Genomic DNA, 26,628 nt, shown 5'->3' with positions numbered 1-26,628 from the left:
TTCCACTTTTTTTTTTATTAGTGTTTACTAAGTACCCTATGTTATTTATATGCACTTTTGCTTTTTAATTATTTGCAGCGGGATATATGCTTATTTTATTTTTGATTTTAGATTTTGATCATTATGAACAATTAGTAAAAGTACAAACAAATCTGACAGCTCCGGATCTGAACGCTCCAGAAAAATGACAAGAATGCAATGACCTAGTGTTCTGTATAATGAAGGGTGCACGGTGGGTGGACAGGTTGTTATGACTGCTCTTTGTTTGCCGTATGACACATGAGGAAGACTGGAGCATTACATGATTTTGGTGCTGAAGAACCTGGTGACGTCTAATGTACACCGCGGGAGACCGCAGGAGAAGACCGCACGATTTTTATGGTGAGCAGCTAATACACAGGTGATTGCCTTCATCCGAGAGACAGTTATTCCTCCGAAGTCAATGGGGAGAGGGGAGTAAACTTACACCCGACTAATCAAATACTGGCTTAGCTTCTGTGGAAATCGTCACTGGGGACGAGAATCCGATCAATTGATCTTTCCGAAATTGGATCCGATATAATCTAATGTGTATGGGCATATTTCGATCCAAATGATCTTCGCCGCTGTTATCCATTATACATGACATATCACTGAATGGAGTGCGGTTCATCCATACCTGTATCCGGATAGAGATAGAATAGGCAGCACTCAACGGAATCCAAATGCAGAATTTCTTTATTCCAAATTCATGCCAGAGGGTACAGGTGTTGGGGGAGGGTGAGGATTAGGCACACAACGCCGGACGGCGGCGAGCCGTTTCGCACCTTAGTGCTTCCATGGGTCCACTGGACCCGTGGAAGCACTAAGGCACGAAATGGCTTGCCGGAGGTGCTTCCACGGGTCCAGTGGACCCATGGAAGCACTAAGGTGCGAAACGGCTTGCCGGAGGTGCTTCCACGGGTCCACTGGACCCATGGAAGCACTAAGGTGCGAAACGGCTCGCCGTCGTCCGGCGTTGTGTGCCTAATCTTCACCCTCCCCCACCACCTGTACCCTCTGGCATGAATTTGGAATAAAGAAATTCTGCATTTGGATTCCGTTGAGTGCTGCCTATTCTATCTCTATCCGGATATATTTATGGTCTTCAACCCTGGAATGTGCACCCGGACCCTGTCCTCATCAGGAGCGAACTAATAGCAAACCTTGGATTTACAGTGCCCGGTGTCCCTCACTTTGGTATTCATCCATACCTGTAATATATATGTAGGGTTTGGATCTCTTCTTCCAGCTTTTTATAGTCCTCAATCAATCTGTCCTGATTATGTTGAAGAAAAGTCACTGGAGCCTGGAAATAAGAAGACAGCAATGTTAGTAAGCTGCATGAAGGCTGCCATAGATTAAATGAAATGGTCATCGGTTTTTGCAATATAAATAGCATAAAATAGTAAATAGATCTCTCAGACCTGATGAGGCTGATGTATTTACTTTGAAAATGCATTTCAAAATACAATAATGCAATCCAATATTAAAAGGACAATTTTAGGAGTCCTGCCTGGCAGCTGCAGCTTGTACTGAGCACTGTGAGATCTCAGCAGCAGCAGGGAGGAGGGACACTGAGGACCTGTCAATCAGGCAAGGTGGGTTGAGTGTAAACTTTCATAAAGGATTATACAGCCATGGATTCTAACATAGATGGTCATTAAATACAGCATCCTTATCCGATCTAATATATCTATGTAGTAATCAAATATGATAGGAATTTTTATCATCTCTAAAGCCCCTCCATACACTTTAGATATCTGGGGGTTAAATTCTTGGCACCACTGCCAATAAAGGAGTCCCTCCTAGGGCTACGCGTTTCGAGGTTGAAACCTCTTCCTCAGGACCAGGACATCAACAAAGCCTTTGTTGATCTCCTGGTCCTGAGGAAGAGGTTTCAACCTCGAAACGCATAGACCTATGAAATAAAAAAGATATTTATTCATCAACATCTCTACACCTTCATTTGGCTGATGCACGGTGTTAACCCCTTCTCTTCTCCGGTTTGAATGCTCATCCACGTGGGGCTGCGGCAGACGCCATTATCTCATGCTTGTCAGTGGTTGTGACTTTCACAGCCACAGAAAGTGAGTGTATATTTCTTATCTATACTACTCCTGTCATCTGGTATTACCCTATCAGCGCTTCTTTTTTCTAGCTTTACAACAAAGGAGTCCCTAAACTACTGATCACTGAAGGTGTTGAGAGTCCGACCCAACTAATTACCTCTACGTTATCCTGAGGGGCTCCATAATTGTCTGCCAAAAGATGCCTCAGCTGATCATTTGGCCATAAGATATCTCTGCTAACTCCTTCATACACTATGTCGAGGGCTACTGCACCGAAGGCTACTGTGCTCTCTATGAGAGACGCTGCCAAGCTCCTCTGGGGCGGGTTCTCTCTTACAAAAAAAAAAAGGATTGGACAGGCCTGATCCTTCTGTTCCCGACACCATCTATTGGGGGGATGTTGGAGGGGCCCCCATACTGATTAGCCTGTCGGATGAATCCATCAATACTGGGCAATGTTATTCTAATGTGCATGGGAACGTATAGAACTTATGTTGTGAAATCTTGTAACAGATCCACTGAGCTTGTGACTGTTCTCAATAAAACCTAAATCACAATGGAAACAAGGACAATGACTGATAACTGCTGGCGACTATACAACTTCTGCATTGTGCCGGTCCTCTGTAGTTCCTCCTGAAACTGTATGAAGGCGTTTACAACAGATCATCACCATTCCTTTTGTTGATGGGGTGAGTGAGTCTGACTGTGTTAAGACTCATTAGAGTAAAGTCTGACAACATTAATTAACCTCATTGTGAATTAATGCACACATTTCCAAGAGAAGTAACAGAGGAACAGCACAATGCAGACTTGTATGAAAGGATAAGTGTTACTGTATAAGAACATTCCTGATAAAACTAAAGACGTATAGGAAATAGAAAATATTAATGCAAAGAATAATACAAAAAGGACATGGTCCTATAAAACCATCAAATTATAGAAATCCTGCATAACAGCCATCCGTAGCGGACGGCCTCCAGCAATAGTGAAGGAAACACAGGTTTATAAACTTTATTGCTGGATTATTAAAGGGAATCTGTCAGCATTTTTTAGCTATCTAAACTGAATGCAGCATATTGTAGGGATTGAAACCCTGATTCCAGTGATGTTTCACTTCCTAGTCTGTGTGTTGCTGTTTCAATAAAATCAGTGTTTTATCAACAGGAGACTATCACTATGGGACTAAGTGTCTTGTCCCTCAGACAAATGTTCTGTATAAACCAACCTCCCACCACTGACTGGTAGCTTTCTGCCTATGCACAGTGTACACAGAAAGCTGACAATCAGTGGCATTGGCAGGGTTATACAGAGCTCAGTGTACCCAAAATGCTGCCAATCTGTGGTGAGGGCGGAGTTATACAGAGCTCAGTGTACACAGAAAGCTGTGAATCGGTGGTGGGGCCGGGGTTATACAGAGCTCAATGTACACTGAAAGCTGCCAATCAGTGATGTGGGTGGGGTTATACAGAGCTCAATGTACACTGAAAGCTGCCAATCAGTGATGAGGGCGGGGTTATACAGAGCTTTGTGTACATAGAAAGCTGCCAATCAGTAGTGAAGGCGGGGTTACACAGAGCTCAGTGTACATAGAAAGCTGCCAATGAGTGATGAGGGCGGGGTTACACAGAGCTCAGTGTACACAGAAAGCTGCCAATCAGTGATGAGGGCGGGGTTATATAGAGCTCAGTGTATATAGCAAGCTGCCAATCAGTGATGAGGGCGGGGTTATATAGAGCTCAGTGTACATAGCAAGCTGCCAATCAGTAGTGAAGGCGGGGTTATACAGAGCTCAGCATTTAGAGAGCTGGTAGATCTGAAGCAGAGAAAACAGCGATTGTAGCAAGAGACATATCGCTGGAATCAGGCTTTCAGCCCCTACGTTATGCTACCTTAAGATTACATAGCAAAAACTTGCTAACGGATTCCCTTTAATAATAGCAGCGCCTCATGTTTTAATCCGCTTCTGAACTAGTTGAGCCGGTACAGTGCAGGGGAAGCGTCAGCTGATTCGGAGCCGGTGACTCTCCTGCAGTGATGTTCTGGGCGGCTGCAGTTATTTCTCCTCACAGTTTGTACTTTATAAGCATTTCCATAAGTAAACACTTCTAGGCACTAACGATCAAATGTTTTCTCTCTTCAACCTGTTTTGTTTTTCCATTGCTCGGCTAATTGTAAGATACGTAATTTACAGCATCGTACCCATTGGACCCAGCACACCCAGCCTTTACTAATGGTAACATATTCAAAGCTTTTAATTGATCCAATGCATCTAAAAAACAAAGATTGAGCCACTTTGCAAATGATCTAGATTAGAAATATCCTTCCATGTTGTGTCTACAGCTCCTATACAGGCTTGTGTGTCTCCATGGTCACAGACCTGAGCCCCCCATACACATTAGACTTATGTCGGATGTACCTACCGATATTGACGGATTTGGACGACACTCTAAGACTAGGTTCACATTTCCGTCAATTTGTATCAGTCACAATCCGCGGCTCTGGTAAACAACGGAATCCGTTTGGCGGATTCCGCTGTTCCCATAGACTTGTATGAGCGGCGGATTGTGACTGGTGACGTTGCGTTGCATCCTCCACCCAACTTATCAGTCGGGGAACGACTGACCGTCGGGTGGCAGGAACGCAGCCTGTAACGTTTTTTGAACAGCGCAATCCGTAGGCTTTCGCTGCGCATGTTCTCTCTGGCTCCCTGCACATGTAACCAGGGTACACATCGGGTTACTAAGCAAAGTGCTTTGCTTAGTTACCCGATATTTACCCTGGCTATGTGTGCAGGAAGCCCGACACTTCCCCGCTCAGCTCCGTCCCCTCCCGCACTCCGCATGTACACACACACAGACGCACAGACGCACAGACACACACAGACGCACAGACACACACACACACACACACACTCACCTGTCCCCAGCCATGCAGTCTCCGGCACTGACGTCCTCAGCGCCATGGCCTTGCTCGGCTCCACCCACCCCGCACTCCGCCGCCCGCACACATTCTCATCGGCCCGAACGATCAGCTGATCACCCAGCTGCTGTGAGCGATCAGCTGATCGCTCTCATTAGTTGGCCACCGGGAGATCATCTGTTCGCTCTCAAAAGCCGGCGGCCGGCTATTGTGAACGATCAGCTGATCGCTCTCTCTTTTACAACGGAGTCCGACAATGAATTCTATTCTTGTCATCCGTTGTACAACGCATCAGTCACAAGCGTCAGGCAACACATGTGACTGATGCAAAACAACGGGAATGTGAACCTAGCCTAATGTGTACAGGGGGCCGGCCGACTGATTGTCAGGGAGACGTTGATCGGTGATGTCTGATTTCAGACTGACGATCCTTTTGTTCTCCCAAAGCTAAATGGCTGTCAGCGGCTCTCTTATAGGTGGAGCACTGCTCTGTATGGGGGAGAGTGAGATGGCTGTCAAAGCACTCCTGTGTGTGGGAGAGACGGCAGGGTTGGCTGTCAGCAGCTCTCTTATAGAGCACTGCCGTGTATGAGAAAGACGGCAGAGAAAGCCATCAGTGGCGCGCTTATAGATAGAGCACTGCCGTGTATGAGAGATACGGCAGAGATGGCTGTCAGCGGCTCTCTTATAGATAGAGCACTGCCGTATATGAGAGATATGGCAGAGATGGCTGTCAGCGGCTCTCTTATAGATAGAGCACTCCTGTGTATGGGATATGGCAGAGATGGCTGTCAGCGGCTCTCTTATAGATAGAGCACTGCCGTGTATGAGAGATACGGCAGAGATGGCTGTCAGCGGCTCTCTTATAGATAGAGCACTGCCGTGTATGAGAGATACGGCAGAGATGGCTGTCAGCAGCTCTCTTATAGATAGAGCACTCCTGTGTATGAGAAAGACGGCAGAGAAAGCCATCAGTGGCGCGCTTATAGATAGAGCACTGCCGTGTATGAGAGATACGGCAGAGATGGCTGTCAGTGGCTCTCTTATAGATAGAGCACTGCCGTATATGAGAGATATGGCAGAGATGGCTGTCAGCAGCTCTCTTATAGATAGAGCACTCCTGTGTATGGGATATGGCAGAGATGGCTGTCAGCGGCTCTCTTATAGATAGAGCACTGCCGTGTATGAGAGATACGGCAGAGATGGCTGTCAGCGGCTCTCTTATAGATAGAGCACTGCCGTGTATGAGAGATACGGCAGAGATGGCTGTCAGCAGCTCTCTTATAGATAGAGCACTCCTGTGTATGGGATACGGCAGAGATGGCTGTCAGTGGCTCTCTTATAGATAGAGCACTCCTGTGTATGGGATATGGCAGAGATGGCTGTCAGTGGCTCTCTTATAGATAGAGCACTCCTGTGTATGGGATATGGCAGAGATGGCTGTCAGTGGCTCTCTTATAGATAGAGCACTCCTGTGTATGGGATACGGCAGAGATGGCTGTCAGCGGCTCTCTTATACATAGAGCACTCCTGTGTATGGGATACGGCAGAGATGGCTGTCAGCGGCTCTCTTATAGATAGAGCACTGCCGTATATGAGAGATATGGCAGAGATGGCTGTCAGCAGCTCTCTTATAGATAGAGCACTCCTGTGTATGGGATACGGCAGAGATGGCTGTCAGCGGCTCTCTTATAGATAAAGCACTGCCGTGTATGAGAGATACAGCAGAGATGGCTGTCAGCGGCTCTCTTATAGATAGAGCACTGCCGTGTATGAGAGATACAGCAGAGATGGCTGTCAGCAGCTCTCTTATAGATAGAGCACTCCTGTGTATGGGATACGGCAGAGATGGCTGTCAGCGGCTCTCTTATAGATAGAGCACTGCTATGTATGAGAGATACAGCAGAGATGGCTGTCAGCGGCTCTCTTATAGATAGAGCACTCCTGTGTATGGGATACGGCAGAGATGGCCGTCAGCGGCTCTCTTATAGATAGAGCACTGCTATGTATGAGAGATACAGCAGAGATGGCTGTCAGCGGCTCTCTTATAGATAGAGCACTACTGTGTATGGCAGAGATGGCTGTCAGCGGCTCTCTTATAGATAGAGCACTGCCGTGTATGAGAGATACAGCAGAGATGGCTGTCAGCGGCTCTCTTATAGATAGAGCACTGCTGTGTATGAGAGATACAGCAGAGATGGCTGTCAGCAGCTCTCTTATAGATAGAGCACTCCTGTGTATGGGATACGGCAGAGATGGCTGTCAGCGGCTCTCTTATAGATAGAGCACTGCCGTGTATGAGAGATACAGCAGAGATGGCTGTCAGCGGCTCTCTTATAGATAGAGCACTCCTGTGTATGGGATACGGCAGAGATGGCTGTCAGCGGCTCTCTTATAGATAGAGCACTGCTATGTATGAGAGATACAGCAGAGATGGCTGTCAGCGGCTCTCTTATAGATAGAGCACTACTGTGTATGGCAGAGATGGCTGTCAGCGGCTCTCTTATAGATAGAGCACTGCCGTGTATGAGAGATACAGCAGAGATGGCTGTCAGCGGCTCTCTTATAGATAGAGCACTGCTGTGTATGAGAGATACAGCAGAGATGGCTGTCAGCAGCTCTCTTATAGATAGAGCACTCCTGTGTATGGGATACGGCAGAGATGGCTGTCAGCGGCTCTCTTATAGATAGAGCACTGCCGTGTATGAGAGATACAGCAGAGATGGCTGTCAGCGGCTCTCTTATAGATAGAGCACTGCTGTGTATGAGAGATACAGCAGAGATGGCTGTCAGCGGCTCTCTTATAGATAGAGCACTGCCGTGTATGAGAGATACAGCAGAGATGGCTGTCAGCGGCTCTCTTATAGATAGAGCACTGCTGTGTATGAGAGATACAGCAGAGATGGCTGTCAGCAGCTCTCTTATAGATAGAGCACTCCTGTGTATGGGAGACAGCAGAGATGGCTGTCAGCGGCTCTCTTATAGATAGAGTACTGCCGTGTATGAGAGATACAGCAGAGATGGCTGTCAGCGGCTCTCTTATAGATAGAGCACTGCTATGTATGAGAGATACAGCAGAGATGGCTGTCAGCGGCTCTCTTATAGATAGAGCACTACTGTGTATGGAAGAGATGGCTGTCAGCGGCTCTCTTATAGATAGAGCACTACTGTGTATGGGATACGGCAGAGATGGCTGTCAGCGGCTCTCTTATAGATAGAGCACTCCTGTGTATGGGATATGGCAGAGATAACTGTCAGTGGCTCTCTTATAGATAGAGCACTGCCGTGTATGAGAGATACAGCAGAGATGGCTGTCAGCGGCTCTCTTATGGATAGAGCACTGCCGTGTATGAGAGATACAGCAGAGATGGCTGTCAGCAGCTCTCTTATAGATAGAGCACTGCTGTGTATGGGAGACAGCAGAGATGGCTGTCAGCGGCTCTCTTATAGATAGAGCACTGCCGTGTATGAGAGATACAGCAGAGATGGCTGTCAGCGGCTCTCTTATAGATAGAGCACTCCTGTGTATGGGATATGGCAGAGATGGCTGTCTGTGGCTCTCTTATAGATAGAGCACTCCTGTGTATGGCAGAGATGGCTGTCTGTGGCTCTCTTATAGATAGAGCACTGCCGTGTATGAGAGATACAGCAGAGATGGCTGTCAGCGGCTCTCTTATAGATAGAGCACTCCTGTGTATGTGATACAGCAGAGATGGCTGTCAGCAGCTCTCTTATAGATAGAGCACTCCTGTGTATGGGATACAGCAGAGATGGCTGTCAGCGGCTCTCTTATAGATAGAGCACTGCCGTGTATGAGAGATACAGCAGAGATGGCTGTCAGCGGCTCTCTTATAGATAGAGCACTGCCGTGTATGAGAGATACAGCAGAGATGGCTGTCAGCAGCTCTCTTATAGATAGAGCACTCCTGTGTATGGGAGACAGCAGAGATGGCTGTCAGCGGCTCTCTTATAGATAGAGCACTGCCGTGTATGAGAGATACAGCAGAGATGGCTGTCAGCGGCTCTCTTATAGATAGAGCACTCCTGTGTATGGGATATGGCAGAGATGGCTGTCTGTGGCTCTCTTATAGATAGAGCACTCCTGTGTATGGCAGAGATGGCTGTCTGTGGCTCTCTTATAGATAGAGCACTGCCGTGTATGAGAGATACAGCAGAGATGGCTGTCAGCGGCTCTCTTATAGATAGAGCACTCCTGTGTATGGGATATGGCAGAGATGGCTGTCAGCGGCTCTCTTATAGATAGAGCACTGCTGTGTATGAGAGATACAGCAGAGATGGCTGTCAGCGGCTCTCTTATAGATAGAGCACTGCTGTGTATGAGAGATACAGCAGAGATGGCTGTCAGCGGCTCTCTTATAGATAGAGCACTCCTGTGTATGGGATATGGCAGAGATGGCTGTCAGCGGCTCTCTTATAGATAGAGCACTGCCGTGTATGAGAGATACAGCAGAGATGGCTGTCAGCGGCTCTCTTATAGATAGAGCACTGCTGTGTATGAGAGATACAGCAGAGATGGCTGTCAGCGGCTCTCTTATAGATAGAGCACTCCTGTGTATGGGATATGGCAGAGATGGCTGTCAGCGGCTCTCTTATAGATAGAGCACTGCTGTGTATGAGAGATACAGCAGAGATGGCTGTCAGCGGCTCTCTTATAATTATTTATATATTTTAAAGAAAGGGAAGGATTGTTCAGCTGTTTCCATTATTTTTAACGCATCCACGATGATGGCGAGTAGAATGATGAAGGGGACAGATTCCATCTGAGACATCCATGGTAAGGCAACAGAATATGCTTCTTGGACTTACATATGTCTCAAGAATAGAGCGCTTGCTTGTTCCTCTGTGAGCAGTCAGCATGTCAACTGCACGCTCCCTCAAAACCTGTGACATCTGTGCCACTGTAGTGTGATAAAACTGCACATTTTAGAGTGGCTTTTTATTGTGGCCAGTCTAAAGGGTGCTTTACATGCTACAATATATCTTACAATGTGTCGGCGGGGTCACGTCGTAAGTGACGTACATCCGGCATCGTAAGGTACATTGCAGTGTGTGACCAGTGCGTGCGATTGCGATTGAACCGTAAAACGTTCATCGCATGCACGTCGTTCAATTCCTAAAAATTGAACATCAGGTTGTTCATCGTACCCGGGGTAGCGCACATTGCAGTGTGTGACACCACGGGAACGATGAACAGATCTTACCTACGTCCTGCGGCTCCCGTCGGCAAAGCGGAAAGAAGAAGGAGGTGGGCGGGATGTTTACGTCCCGCTCATCTCCGCCCCTCCGCTTCTATTGGACGGCTGCTGCGTGACGTTGCTGTGACGCCGAACGTCCCTCCCACTCCAGGAAGTGGACGTTCGCCGCCCACATCGAGGTCGTATGGACGGGTAAGTACGTGTGACAGGGGGTTACTCGTTTGTGCGACACGGGCAACAAATTGAACGTGCCACACATACGATGGGGGCGTGTCACATCACATACGATATTGTATGCTGGATCGTATGGTGTAAAGCAGGCTTAAGGCACACCTGTGCAATAATCCTGCTGTCTAATCAGCATCTTGATATGGCACGCCTGTGAGATTTATGGATGATCTCGGCAATTTAGAACTGCTCACTAACGCAGATTTAGGCACATTTGTGAACAATATTTGAGATTAAAAAAAGCCTTTTGTGCACATAGAAAAACTCTTCGATCTTTGGGTTCGTGGGCACAGGCAGCAACGGTCTCCTGCGGAGAAGACTCGCGGCCCCACAGGAGAGGATATGCTGCGTCCAGGACACAGCATGTCCGGATCGTGGGCACAGGCACCAGGGGGTCTCCTGCGAAGAACACTAGCGGCCCCACAGGAGAGGATATGCTGCGTCCAGGACACAGCATGTCCAGATTGTGGGCACAGGCACCTGGGGTCTCCTGCAGAGAACATTCGTGGCCTCGCAGGAGAGAACACGCTGCGTCCAGGACACAGCATGTCCAGATTGTGAGCACAGGCACCAGGGGTCTCCTGCAGAGAACATTCGTGGCCCCGCAGGAGAGAACACGCTGCGTCCAGGACACAGCATGTCCAGATTGTGAGCACAGGCACCAGGGGTCTACTGCGGAGAACATTTGTGGCCTTGCAGGAGAGAACCCGCTGCATCCAGGACACAGCATGTCCGGATCGTGGGCACAGGCAGCAGCGGTCTCCTGCTGAGAACACTCGCGGCCCCACAGGAGAAGACACACTGCGTCCAGGACACAGCATGTCCGGATGGTGGGCACAGGCAGCAGCGGTCTCCTGCTGAGAACACTCGCGCTCCCGCAGGAGAAGACACACTGCGTCTAGGACACAGCATGTCCGGATCGTGGGCACAGGCAGCAGCGGTCTCCTGCTGAGAACACTCGCGCCCCGCAGGAGAAGACACACTGCGTCCAGGACACAGTATGTCCAGATCGTGGCTCCCCACTTTTTTAATATAATATTTTAATCTGTTTTTAAACTTTTGTATCAATAAAATCATATTTTTATGATTAAAAAAAAAATAAAATCTTTTCCGTGGCTATTCACCTAATCATAGGCAACGGGTTAGACGTGCAAAAGGAAGAATTAACAAAAGTCTTAGAAACTGTAGAAGTTCTAAAGTCTGAATCCTTCTGTGACCTACTTCATCTGTGAAACCGGCAGAAAGCTACAAGAAAATGTGTCTTTTGATATTTTTATACTTTGACATTCTGTATGGGACTCGCACACTCGCCGCTCGCACCGGGTTTCTCTGCCAAGTTAGCAGACTGTTTGAAAGAAAGAAAATCACATCCTGTTAAGCCCAAACAGCAAACACTCTCCATATGTCAAAATGAAGATCTCCAACTGGGACAAAAGCCAAGCGAGTCCCCCCTCCTCTCCAACCTTTATGGTTTTTAGTGCAGTCTACCAGTAGGATGCCGCGCGCCGTCCCTGCCTCAGTCCCAGACACCTGCTGGCTCCCAGCTCCCTGCCAATAAAATAATAAAATGCATACACCTAACAGACCTGTGGAATGATGCAACTGCTGTTAAGAGGGAAGGGTTGGGTTACCTGCGAAACTTCCAAAGCGGGGAAGGTACTGTGTGTTCATGAGTCTCTGCCAACTGAAACGGTACTGAAGTAAAGGGTAATTAGCAGGATTTGGCTTAGTGAAGGGTTTACTCCTTAAAGGTCTTGGAAATATCCGTCCAACTCCCTAGACACGGAATACTCTTACAGAGAATTTCTTACCAGAAACGCCACTTTGTGGACTTGTTCCCGCTGAATGCTGGGCCACCACAATATGATTCGCGAAATACAGCGAGCAAGGAGTTGTGCACAATTTCTGCTTCACAAAATTAAAGTGGAGTTTCACGTATTAGTCTCCTGGAATTTTTGATTTTACAGCAAGAACAATAACGCCATGTTTTACTTTATATCACCATATCCAGAGATGTGTAGGACAAGAGGACATGTATTAGAAGAAGAAAAAACAAAAAACAAAAAAACAATCCAGCTTCCGGAATCATATAAAATCTTGTGCAAGCTTTATTTTAAAGGACGTAAAAAATTATAGTTACAAGGGACAAAATAGGGAGCCCATGTGCGGCTACGCGTTTCGAACGCTGCCTGCTTTCTTTTTTTTTTTTTCTCTCTACCAGAGTGTTATCCTTGCATGCCGGACCTTACCACAGCTGAGCTGGATCATCTTTTTTTTCCTTCTGATCGATAAGAGGACATGGGCTCCTATAGAGTTGATCAAAAAGATTCACGCTACTCTTGTCCGGTGAGAAGTGCGGTCCTCCATAGTAGTTGGACCAGAGCAGCGCCAGCCTTCACTTCTGTGGATAGAATCATGGGCGCATCTTGCACTTACTAGGCCCCAGGACTTCATGACATATGGTGCATTGCCTACTAAGTGCAAGATGCGCCAAGGATGCCGGCCTCAGAAGTGAAGTTGATTATTTCTTCTTCTTGTTCTTCTTTCATCAATTTTGATATGTATTATAATTAATGATGCGCTCGTATGATTCTCGTAACGAGCAGTTGGATGCTTGGATGGTTTTGCCTCTTGTACCAAGTACAATGGAAGTCAATGGGGAACTCGTGCATTTTCCTGGAAGATCTTCCCCATGCTCGAGTTCCCCATTGACTTCCATTATACTTGGTACACAAGTAGAGACCATCCAACTGATCATTACGAGTACCGAGCATCCGAGCATGGTAGTGCCCGCTCATCACTAGTTACGAGTACAGAGCACCCGAGCATGGTAGTGCTCACGCATCACTAGTTACAAGTAGCAAGCACCCGAGCATGGTAGTGCTCACTCATCACTAGTTACGAGTACTGAGCACCCGAGCATGGTAGTGCTCACTCATCACTAGTTACGAGTACTGAGCACCCGAGCATGGTAGGTGCCCGCTCATCACTAGTTACAAGTACAGAGCACCGGAGCATGGTAGTGCCCGCTCATCACTAGTTACGAGTACTGAGAACCCAAGCATGGTAGTGCCCGCTCATCACTAGTTACGAGTACTGAGCACCCGAGCATGGTAGTGCTCGCTCATCACTAGTTACCAGTACTGAGCACCCGAGCATGGTAGTGCCCGCTCATCACTAGTTACAAGTACAGAGCACCTGAGCATGGTAGTGCCAGCTCATCTCTAGTTATGAATACAGATCACCTGAGCATGGTAGTGCCCGCTCATCACTAGTTACAAGTACAGAGCACCTGAGCATGGTAGTGCCCGCTTATCACTAGTTACGAGTACAAAGCACCCGAACATGGTAGTGCCCGCTCATCACTAGTTACGAGAATCGAGCACCCGAGCATGGTAGTGCCCGCTCATCACTAGTTACGAGTACAGAGCACCATAGTATGGTAGTGCCCGCTCATCACTAGTTATGAGTACAGATCACCTGAGCATGGTAGTGCCAGCTCATCTCTAGTTAGGAGTACAGATCACCTGAGCATGGTAGTGCTCGCTCATCACTAGTTACGAGTACCGAGCACCTGAGCATGGTAGTGCCCGCTCATCACTAGTTACAAGTACTGAACACCCGAGCATGGTAGTGCTCACTCATCACTAGTTACGAATACCGAGCACCCGAGCATGGTAGTGCCCGCTCATCACTAATTACGAATACCGAGCACACGAGCATGGTAGTGCCCGCTCATCACTAGTTACGAATACTGAGCACCCGAGCATGGTAGTGCCTACTCATCACTAATTCACTAATTGCAATGTATTACCACAATTATTATGGCTTCTCGAGTATTTTTTTTTCTGAATTATGACTTGGTGTTATATGAATGTAGTAATTATTTTTTTTTAATATATTAATTCCAGTGTATTCATGAAGGTCTACTGAATAGACCAAAATGTTGAAATATAGCGTATTGCTGATAATTAATAAAATTTCAGTTTCTTTCTTCACATTGAGTACCAAGTTTTCAATCAACAGTGACCGAAGTGAAGTCTGCCCTGGTCCAGCTGCCTCGGAGGACCAGACCGGATGTTGGAGCAGGTTAGCACAAATATTTTTGGTTCAACTCGGTTACAAATAAATGTATACATCTAAGGCCCCTTTCAGACATGCTTATAAAACACATACGTAAAAAAGGGTACCAGTGTCGTCATGTGGTTTTCTGTTCTAATCTCTTCAGGTGTCTTGCGGTCTTTAGACTCTGCTCACACTACAGAGTCTGACATGACACCTGGTGTTGTTGAGTTACTCTGTCAGAGCTGGGTGTCGACTGGTTTTGTACTCACCGGTGATCAGTTTAGTAGGGTTAATTCCTGCTGGCTGTGAATTGCTGCTGGGATCACAGGTTGATGCAGACCTATCACCCAGTCCCTCATGCCAATTATAGCTCTAGCTTTGCTCCAGCGATACCAGTCTTTATGAGTGGTGATCAAGTTATTGGTGAAATGTTGTATGTCAATTGGTGTGCGGTGGAAATATCCTTATTGTTTATTTCCTTCCTGCACATTATTTCTCTCTGAGCATGTATTGTCTTTTCCCGTGTGCGCTTGCAGTGAGTTTGAGTCTTGGTTTTCCCCTGTCTGTCGGTATTTGTGGGATTCATTCATTATTCCTGTCCGAGCCCTCCCCGGGGGTGTTAGACAAGGGCAATTAAGAAGTCAGGGATATGCTGGCAGTCTAGACCTCGCCACCATCTGGCGTACCTCTTGAATAAGGGACAGTTTAGGGTCCCTAGTCTGAGGCCCAGTCTAGGTGCCCATTCTCCTAGTTACCATACCATACCCTGTGATAGTTGTCTATTAATGCAACATCAGTGTGCCACCCATGTTTTTCATGGATGGCTAAAGAAATAAAGACATCACAAAGCTTCGCCTATACTTTCAATGTTAAACAAGTACAGCACACAGATTGTACACTGATGCCATCCGTGTGCTGTACATGCTTCCACGGACCCATAGACTTTTATTGGCCCTTATATGAGCAGCATGAAAAGCTATAATGGGTACTTGTGGTATCTGCGAAAAAATAGATGCCTCATGTACCGGAAACACTGACATGTGAAGTTGACCTAACATACATTGGCCATCTGTTGCCCACTGGTTCCAATTTTGAAAAATGACAAATCCCATGGTATACATATTTTTACTGCATTACTTGATGTATATTGGCTATGGATGTAAAAAATAAAAACGAAAAAACTTATTACGGTTCTAAGTTATTGTCCCTAAATATAGTCTGGACAGACATTTCTGCACCTCCATTGACTCCGGAGAATCCAACTCCATATTATAACTACAGTAACCAACATTTGGCTCAAAGACCTGCATCTATTCTTCATTTCCTTTGACCAACACGAGTGCCCGTCACTGACCTATATGGCACATTTATTCTTATTATTATTATTTATAGAAAAGATTGAGAACAGATGCTATAAAAGGATCATACTGAGCCCGAAAACATTTCCGAAAAATAAAAAACGCCAGTAAGTTGGTGTGACATGTTTCTGTTTCTAAGAAGTAAGTATCCTAGACAAGCACAACCAAACATTATTTGCCTATAACTTTGATTTTTAAAGGGGTAGGTTACCGTATTTTTAGTTTTATAAGACGCACCCCAAATTTGAAGTACAAAAATAGGAAAAAAAATGTTACTGTAAAAATGAGGGTCTGTTTTATATTCCTAGTGCCTCTTATATTAGCTCACTAGGGGGGAGCGGTGGTGGTCGTGTGGCTCAGGAAGGTCACAGGAGGCAGGATAGGCGATGCTGCGGGCTCAGAGGAGGGGGTGTTGCGGCTCAAGAGGGTCAGTGTGTGGAGGATCGGTGATCAATGAGGCTCGCGAGCCTGCAGTATCGTCACCCCTCCACTGCTGCACACTGACCCTCTTGATCCATGACACCTCCTCATCCGAGCCCGCCGGGAGATCAATGGCACCCACCGCCTTGACACCCCACAAGCCCGCAGTATTGCCGTCCCTCCACTGCCACATACTGACCATTCTGCTGTAGTGACACCCCCTCCGAGCCCTCTGTATCGACGATCCTGCGCCACCACTGACGGCCCGGTAAGCCATATGTGGTTTGTAAGACGCACCCCCATTTTTCCCCTAGTTTTGGGGGAGAAAAGTTCATCTTACAAACCGGAAAATACGATATATTCCCTGCTAAGACATGCCAAGACAATATTTCTATCTACTAACCAAGGCTCAGATCTGAGTTGATGGCAATCAAAAGGCTCTACTGGGAAAAAAAATGATAGAAAATGAGCATTTATTTTACAATTTACATGATTAAAGATACTTAAGTAGCAAGACATCCTACAAGCATATAGGACCAGATTCATTATTGCATGGGGGGGGGGGTTTGGGTTGTATAGTTTTTAGTGTTTTTTGCCTATTTTTCATTTGCACTTATTTCATCATTATATGGTTCAGTTTTTTCTAGGTTTACGACTGGATTTTAAGTTTCCAGATGTTTTCGGCCAATTCATCGCTTGAGACATTTAAGAGAGACATTTTTTTTTATTTTGTGCTAAATTCATGTGCGCCATTTTAACGAATTTGGCACATAACGTCCTTGTGGCCATCCACAGTAATCGTTTTAACATGGGCATGTTTCGACCACTTAACCCCAACAACATGATGGTTGGTTCAGTAACCCTAAACCTAGTCTCAGGTTCCTTTTAATGAGAAGATTACACAGTAACCCAGATAACTGTAAAGGGTTCACCAACTTTGGATGACAATTGCTTGTAATGTGTATCTGCTGTCTTTCTTTTTTTTTTTTTATTAATGTCAAGTTACACTTAGCTTTTTTATCTGTTTGCTTTGCGTAGTTTGTACACACAGACATAAGTGGGATAATCGGCCTTATCTATTTGCTTACGATGTGTAATAACATTTCTTTATTACCTGTATTATTAGAAAACAAAGTTATGGTTGTGTTTTCCCAAACAGATTCCAACAATTTCACACTAGAAGCTTGGCCTTTAGGGTCATTCAGTAGATTGGCTACCAGGAGAACATCAACAAGGTTCTGATCTGTTTTATTCCTTTATACTCGATTATATGGCACCATCATATTCCGTAGCCCTTTACAGACATCATCACTGTCCCAATCAAGGCTCACAATCTAAATTCTCTATCAGTATGCCTTTGGCGTGTGGGAAGAAACCAAAGAACCCGAAGGAAACCCACACAAACTTGGGGAGAACATACAAACTCCTTGCACATCCACCATGCCGCCCATACATCTTAAGGCCCCTTTACACACTGAGACTTTCAGCGATCCCATCAGCGATCCCAACCTGGCCGGGATCGCTACAAAGTCTCTGGTGAGTCGCTGGTGAGCTGTCAAACAGGCAAACCTGGCCAACGACGCAACAGCGATCCGGACCTGCAGAACGACCTAGCTAGTCATTGGGGACGTTGTAAAGCAGCTTTTTGAAAGGGAAGTCGCTAACAAAGTCGCTGTAAAGTCCCCTTTACACACTGAAACTTTCTAGCAATCATGCTGCACAGCGGGAAACAAAGGACCAAAGAATGGTCCTGAACGATTTGTAGCGATCAGCAACTTCACAGCAGGGGCCAGGTCGCTGATGTGTTTCACACACTGCAATGTCGCTGGGGAGGTCGCTATTACGTCACAAAACCGGTGACGTTACAGCGATGTCGTTTGCGATGTTGCAGTGTATAAAGCCACCTTTACATACCTCCATGTAGTACTTCAAGTGTACATTGGTGTCCTTCTGTGAACTCATTATCTATGAATTAGGTTGTCTTTAGGCCCCCTACCCATTAGCTTAATGTTGATCTAATGTGATCATTTCGTCAACTATCTAAAGCCGCCCCAGACAGAATAGATAGCCATTGGCAGATGGTTTGGACACACCAGCTCCTTCTCTCCCTCAATGTAATCCTTCGGGGCACAGTCGGGAGGCCACCATACACATAAGTGTTATGATCCGGAACCATGGAAGATCACAATAGATCATTGGCAAAAGGTGACAAGAGCATTGGCAACTAATCTGGCCGCCATCCCCTTACTAACCATCAACACTAGAAGTAGCCGAGGGGTGAACTAACAGCCTATGCACCGCAACCCAGCCGGAGAACTAGCTATCCTAAAGGAAGGAAAGATGAATAACTCTCTGCCTCAGAAATAGACCGCAAAAGGTTTAGCAAGCCCCCCCACATTCAAAGACTACAGTGATATAGGAAAATACAATACACAGATGGATGATAGGATTAGCAAAGGTGAGGCCCCACTAACTAAATAGGAAAGGATAGAAAAGGGGCTGATGGTGGCCAGAGAAAAACCCTACAAAACCCAAATACCTGATAGTACAAAAAGTCCTCAGATCACACGATCTGCACTAGGTCCTATATCAGGCGCTCTTGTCAAACCAATGAACAGAAAACAGGAACAATTACAAATTCAAGAAGCAACAAACACAGACTTATAGGAGCAAAACTTCGAACATAGCTGCAGGGAGCTTCCCAGCTAAGCAACTGAGAGGGAAGATTCCTGCATGGAAATAAACTGACAATAACCACAATAATTGACAACCCAGATAAGAACAAAAGAACAAAAACAAGATAAGAAAGAACCAAGCACTTACCTGGGGTAGATGTGGTCTGGAGCAAGATGAAAAGGTTGGTGAACTAAAGAACAAATGATAACCGGCTCAGCCTGCCAGGAGGCCAGGGTTTAAATAGGCAAAGAGTTAGCAATGGAAATGCCCATTGCTCCAGCACACCTGGTCTCTGTCCAAACCATTCCTGGCCACAAGAGGGAGCCTCACAGCAGCAAAAGCATAACTGACATTCACAACACATAAGACTCTTGGCCAAGCTCGCTGATACAGTCCGGTTCGGCTGACGCTAGTACAACATGATGTCGGTGGAAAGGATGAAATGATGATGAATCTTAACACCAAATCCTTTTGCTCCTACAGGAATGTTGTGCATTAAAAAAATATATTGACTACTGTGTTTGCCAAAAAAATACTTTTAAGCCCAAAGGAAGCAAAACTATCCCAGGACAGATTGCTTAACCAGAAAAAAAGTATATTTACAAGCTTTCGAAGCAGATGCCCCTTCTCGTCTGAAGAAAGTGGCCACTGTGCTCCGTTATCTTCCAAATATAATTGTTATACCCACCACACTAAGCGTTTAGCAGCAGTTAACTCTGCTCTCCCCATTGAAAATACAGGCACACTCAGCCAGACTGAGGTATCATGTATATGACGGGGATCAGATGAAAGACCGGTCTGTTCAACGCTTGACAGCTGACCAATGTGAATGGACAGCTTTAGGTCACAAGGAATATTTAAAGTTAAAAGATTTTCTATACTGCATATACTAAAAGAAAACGTAATATTCCCATCTTGTATATATTTGGGACATATCCTTATGATCTGTCATACATGTGTCGCGGATGCAGCTTCCACCAAATGAACTTGCATATATCTCAAGAACAAGTACATGAGAAGTCCTGGTGGTGGTACCGAGAACGTCTCCATTGACGGCAATGTACAAAAGGGCCTTCAAGACAGATGTGGGTCATTTCAGATCTGATCTCCGGTCACTGTAAGACAGTCCTCATTGGTTCTAGTCTATAAATCAAATAAATAATTTTTCACTCTCCTCTCATTTTAACTCTTGAGTTTTTGTAACAGTAACCTCTCACTCTTCTTTTTGACGACATGGATAATGCATGCGAGTGGGCAGCTTGTGCCAGGGGAAGACTGGCAGCTTTTAATAGGGCATTCATTGCCAGGCTTTGGGTTAGCCACTTCATCTATCAGATCCCAGGTTGTTTCCTGTATTTTACCACTTTAACCCCTGTTTAGGGATTTGGAATTGCACAGGGGCCCTTAGGTGGGTCCACAGAGAGGCTGCTAACCGATGGAATGAGTTGGCCAAAAAAAATGCATCAAGAGCAGGAAATTAGAGAACGGTACAGAATAGTTGAGCAAAAGGATAGTCTTAACATACGTCAAGGTCGGAATGTCACATCAAACAGACTAAACAAAATCTGAATAACAGGAGTGTATCAGTGCAAGCATATTGGGAGTTTAAATAGGGTGTGGTGTTATCACATTGGCCACAGCAGGGAGCAGATTGCTCTAGCTGGACAGCATATACCCCCATGCTGTCAGAATGGGTGGCAGTACAGTTATCCGCCACACTAGTATCTCATGGTGGAAAGAGCCTCCGTCACCCCTAGCTTCTAGTCATGGTGTCTCCTACATAGCTATCACAGCCCGGTGACAACAGCAGATATCGCAAGAATAGGTTCTGGAGAAGATATGAAGACTTGTATATGATGAGCTGGCTCAGGACTGCACATGTTGGCATTGAAGGTCACAGGTTCAGCACCCCTGCTGTATATGCTACCCTACTGTATATGCCGCCCTGCTGTATATGCTACCCTGCTGTATATGCTGCCCTACTGTATATGCCGCCCTGCTGTATATGCTACCCTGCTGTATATGCTACCCTACTGTATATGCCGCCCTGCTGTATATGCTACCCTGCTGTATATGCCACCCTGCTGTATATGCTACCCTGCTGTATATGCTACCCTGCTGTATATGCCGCCCTGCTGTATATGCCGCCCTGCTGTATATGCTACCCTGCTGTGTATGCTACCCTGCTGTATATGCTGCCCTGCTGTGTATGCTACCCTGCTGTATATGCTACCCTGCTGTATATGCCGCCCTGCTGTATATGCTACCCTACTGTATATGCTACCCTGCTGTATATGCCACCCTGCTGTATATGCCGCCCTGCTGTATACGCTACCCTGCTGTATATGCCGCCCTGCTGTATATGCTACCCTGCTGTATATGCTGCCCTGCTGTATATGCCGCCCTGCTGTATATGCCACCCTGCTGTATATGCCACCCTGCTGTATACGCTACCCTTCTGTATACGCTACCCTGCTGTATATGCTACTCTGGGTATATGTCACCCGGCTGTATACGCTGCACTTCTGTATATGCTACCGTGGGTCATGTAGTTTTGTACAGTCATTGCTTTTTTCTTTTATATTCACATTCTAATACAATAATTTTAATTAACACTACCCTGCTGTATATGCCGCTCTGCTGTATATGCCACCCTGCTGTATATGCTACCCTGCTGTATATGCTACCCTGCTGTATATGTTACTCTGCTGTATATGCTGCTCTGCTGTATATGCCACCCTGCTGTATATGCCACCATGCTGTATATGCTACCCTACTGTATATGCCACCCTGCTGTATATGCCACCCTGCTGTATATGCCGCCCTGCTGTATATGCCGCTCTGCTGTATATGCCACCCTGCTGTATATGCTACTCTGCTGTATATGCTACCATGCTGTATATGCCACCCTGCTGTAGATGCCACCCTGCTGTATGCGCTACCCTGCTGTATATGCCACCCTGCTGTATATGCCACCCTGCTGTATGCGCTACCCTGCTGTATATGCCACCCTGCTGTATGCGCTACCCTGCTGTATGCGCTACCCTGCTGTATATGCTACCCTGCTGTATATGCTGCTCTGCTGTATATGCCACCCTGCTGTATATGCCACCCTGCTGTATATGCTACCCTGCTGTATATGCTGCTCTGCTGTATATGCCACCCTGCTGTATATGCCACCCTGCTGTATATGCTACCCTGCTGTATATGCTACCCTGCTGTATATGCTGCTCTGCTGTATATGCTACCCTGCTGTATATGCTGCTCTGCTGTATATGCCACCCTGCTGTATATGCTACCCTGCTGAATATGCTGCCCTGGGTCATGTAGTTTTGTACAGTCATTGCTTTTTTTCTCTAATATTCACATTCTAATACAATGATTTTAATTATAATGTTTGCAGTGTTAACATTTGAGGAAAGAATAGATCTTTCATGATCAATTGCTACCTTTTACAAGTCAATGGTAAGTGGCAGAAAATGGAATTGTGCAAAATGACGTCACGGGTGAATCTTCTGTATAAGCCAATATTTCCCAATCATGTCCTTAAAGACCCTGAATAGTTCATGTCTTGGAGATTTCCTTAAAGGGTTTGTCTTTTACATACATTCTCATTAACATGACAGCTGCAGGGGGCTTCAGCTTATTACCAGGGGGTCAGGATCCCAGAACACTTGCAACTTGTTGATTTTTGCCAAGTATGTGCCGGCTATACATATCACCAGCACAGAGAGAGGGGAGCCAGCACGATCCGAAAATGGCATGCATCATATAAAAAGTGAAAATTCACAGATTTATTCCAACCGTACTATAATACAAATTGAGATTTCAGATATCACCAGCATGCAACAATACAAAAACAAATCGTAGGGCATAATTTTTCATAAGTTTGACTAAATTAATGATTATTTTGTGTTTATTGTGAGAATTCTAAAAACATTTTGTATTGGAATCCGTTGACGACTCTGCTCATTTAGAATTCTTTAATATTAGTTAAAATAAGGATGAATATTTTGAAGCTATTTTCCACAGCAGTACCACCTGCAATATATATATGTGGGCAGTATGGATATCGTGTGGAGTATGTTATAATCATTTTCTGTTTGTGTGAGGATCACGATCCACCGTCCGGCAGGAACCGCGCTCTGAATTTTCCCCTCGCTCTCCTGAACAAGAAGCCAGTGTTGTGACGGTGAGTAACTCCTCGGCGTGAGTCACCCACTGTCAACCACTGCTGTGCTTTCACTCCGCGGCTGAGCCCTATACCGGGGATACGTTTGGGAATGTGAAATGTCTTTGACTTCCTCGTTGGAAATTGACGTAAATGTGTTCGGCGGAATGAAATAAAAGCTGTTTTCTTCTGGTGTGGAGTGAGACATGGTTGCTTTCAACGCTGGGAATAAATGACATCAGCCGGATTACATTATAGCAATTCAATGCACAAGGAATTTGCAAAGGATCATTTATGACGCTAAAATGTGATCTTCTTAATTTATTATGAAATATACGATATACATAAACCCAGCCCTAATATTTCTATTTTTATATTATAACATTATATTTTATTACTTAAAAAATTTACATTTTTCATTTACTAATATTTTATTGAGACCATCAACTTTAATTTAATGTAAATTTGTATTTAATGAACCAGTTGTTTTTTTTATTTTTAATTTATACTCGTCCAAAAAGCATAGATTAGGCCTGATGGGTCCAGATTGTGCTGGTGGTTAATTTCTTAGAATGCTGTGTTTTTTCCCTTACATTTCCATAGAGTGAATAGATAACATTCTGGCTGCCAACAGCCACCACAAGGGGGCGCTCAGGTGCTTACTGCATACTTGTGTATATATTGAACTTATAGGGGTTTGTCTGGCCTTCGTGTACATGCCTGCACTCTATGGGACTGCAGGCTTGTGAATCCTCACAGGCCGCCAGTATGTGATTTGCACAATTCCAGCCACATTCCAACTAGACTTTAAGCAGACTCCCTCATTACACTTGCATTGAGCAAGGCCACCCACGTCTAGTCTGCACATAACCATATATATGCAAATCACATATTTTCCCCCCAACGCCAGCACTCTATGGGACTGCAGGCTTGTGAATCCTCACAGGTGCTGTCAGCAGGCAGCAATGTGACCGCCAGTATGTGATTTGCACACTTCCAGCCACATTCCAACTAGACTTTATTCAGACTCCCTCAGTACACTGGTATTGAGAGAGGTCCACACGTCTAGTTTGCACAGAGCCATATATATGCAAATCACATATTTTTGACCAACGCCATCACTCTATTTAATTGCAAGCTTGTGAATCCTCACATCATGCGTTGTGAGGATACTCTGGTGGTGTCAGTGGGCAGTCATGTGACCACCAGTTTGGGATTTGCATACTTCCAGCCACATTCCAACTAGACTTTATCCAGACTCCCTCATTACACTTGCATTGAGCAAGGCCACCCACGTCTAGTCTGTAGAGAACCACATATATGCAAATCACATATTTTCCCCCCAACGCCAGCACTATATGGGCCTGCAGGCTTGTGAATCCTCACAGGTGCTGTCAGCAGGCAGCAATGTGACCACGAGTATGTTATTTGCAAACTTCCAGCCACATTCCAACTAGACTTTATCCAGACTCCCTCAGTAAACTTGCATTGAAAGAGGCCACACACACGTGTAGTCTGCAGAGAACCACATATACGCAAATCACCTATTTTCGCCCATCGCCAGCACTCTATGGGACTGCAGGCTTATGAATCCTCATATCATGTGTTGTGAGGATAATCTTGTGCCATGTGCTGTCAGTGGGCAGCCATGTGACCACCGGTATGTGATTTGCACACGTCGAGCCACATTCCAACTAGACTTTATCCAGACTCCCTCAGTACACTTACATTGAGTGAGGCCACACAAGTCTAGTCTGCAAATAACCATATATATGCAAGTCACATATTTTCTCAAGTCACATATTTTCTCCCAACGCCAGCTCCGGGGAATTGTCACAGTGCACACCATGGGAGAATTCACAAGTCTGCAGTCACACAGGCCAGACATCCCCTTTAAAGAGGTTAATTTAAAGATTTTTAGGGGCTAGACAAACCTAAAAAAATAAATGACTATAAAACATTGCTCTCAGCCTCCTAGTGGTCGCCAGAGACTGACAGAATCTTATCACTTAACTTTGGGGATTTGGGGTTTTAAAGCAGAAAGAAAAATTATCACTAAGGACAGGAAAAAAATAATGATCCAAGGACAGAGGAAAAATTCCTACATGTTTCAACCAGTGAAGGTCTTAATCCTTTCCATGATTAAGACCTTCACTGGTCGAAACATGTAGGAATTTTTCCTCTGTTCTTGGATCATTAATTTTTTCCTGTCCCCACACTAAGTGGTCTGTATTTTTGTATTTTTATCCTGGATCAAATAAAGTTTGGAGTTTTACTATTCGAGTCTCCCTGCTAAGGTGCTGGATTTGTTCCTGTTTCTGCATAGTTTGTTCCCGCCCGGGTCTGGACGTTTTTCCGTGTGCCGCCGATTTTCCATGGAGTGAAGAGGGGTGAGCTGGATTTCTTTCTATTTTACCTGCTACAGTACTTTCTCTACACTGAGTCAACTTTGTACATCAGTGTGCCACTTCTGTTACATTAAGTATGGTATAAACCTGGATGCCCACTTTGGTACTTACAGTGCCACGAGGCTTGTTGGGGTGTTCCAGAAACATGTTTTACGTAAGCTGAACAGACGGGCGAGCCCTGTCCTTTGGGGTTAATATGTGGCATTCTGCATGATGACGCTATCACTACAAAGATATACAGTGCTGGCCAAAAGTATTGGCACCCCTACAATTCTGTCAGATAATACTCCGTTTCTTCCTAAAAATGATTGCAATCACAAATTCTTTGGTATTATTATCTTCATTTATTTTGCTTGCAATGAAAAAACACAAAAGAGAATGAAACAAAAATCAAATCATTGATCATTTCACACAAAACTCCAAAAATGGGCGAGACAAAAGTATTGGCACCCTTAGCCTAATATTTGGTCGCAGAACCTTTAGCCAAAATAACTGCGAACAACCGCTTCCGGTAACCATCAATGAGTTTCTTACAATGCTCTGCTGGAATTTTAGACCATTCTTCTTGGGCAAACTGCTCCAGGTCCCTGAGATTTGAAGGGGGCCTTCTCCAAACTGCCATGTTGAGATCTCTCCACAGGTGTTCTATGGGGTTCAGGTCTGGACTCATTGCTGGCCACTTTAGTAGTCTCCAGTGCTTTCTATCAAACCATTTTCTAGTGCTTTTTGAAGTGTGTTTTGGGTTTTGGGTCCTGCTGCAAGACCCATGACCTCTGAGGGAGACCCAGCTTTCTCACACTGGGCCCTACATTATGCTGCAAAATTTGTTGGTAGTCTTCAGACTTCATAATGCCATGCACACAGTCAAGCAGTCCAGTGCCAGAGGCAGCAAAGCAACCCCAAAACATCAGGGAACCTACGCCATGTTTGACTGTAGGGACCATGTTCTTTTCTTTGAATACCTCTTTTTTTTCCCTGTAAACTCTATGTTGATGGCGTTTCCCAAAAAGCTCTACTTTTGTCTCATCTGACCAGAGAACATTCTTCCAAAATGTTTTAGGCTTTCTCAGGAGAGTT

At 45.5% G+C, this 26,628-nt stretch overlaps 1 protein-coding gene across 1 annotated transcript in view; it reads right to left on the bottom strand.

Moving 5' to 3' along the window:
* The window catches only part of MIPOL1 (mirror-image polydactyly 1), a 416,191-nt gene that overhangs the window by 32,902 nt on the left and 356,661 nt on the right, over positions 1 to 26,628 (bottom strand). Inside the window, exon 11 of the mRNA XM_075331008.1 lies at positions 1,233 to 1,327. Within this exon, the coding sequence (XP_075187123.1) occupies positions 1,233 to 1,327 (95 nt within the window). The remainder of the gene's footprint in view (positions 1 to 1,232; positions 1,328 to 26,628) is intronic.

Source organism: Anomaloglossus baeobatrachus, chromosome 12 (genome assembly GCF_048569485.1).
Source record: "Anomaloglossus baeobatrachus isolate aAnoBae1 chromosome 12, aAnoBae1.hap1, whole genome shotgun sequence".
Lineage (NCBI taxonomy): Eukaryota > Metazoa > Chordata > Amphibia > Anura > Aromobatidae > Anomaloglossus > Anomaloglossus baeobatrachus.
This window is presented reverse-complemented; position numbering and strand designations above follow the sequence as displayed.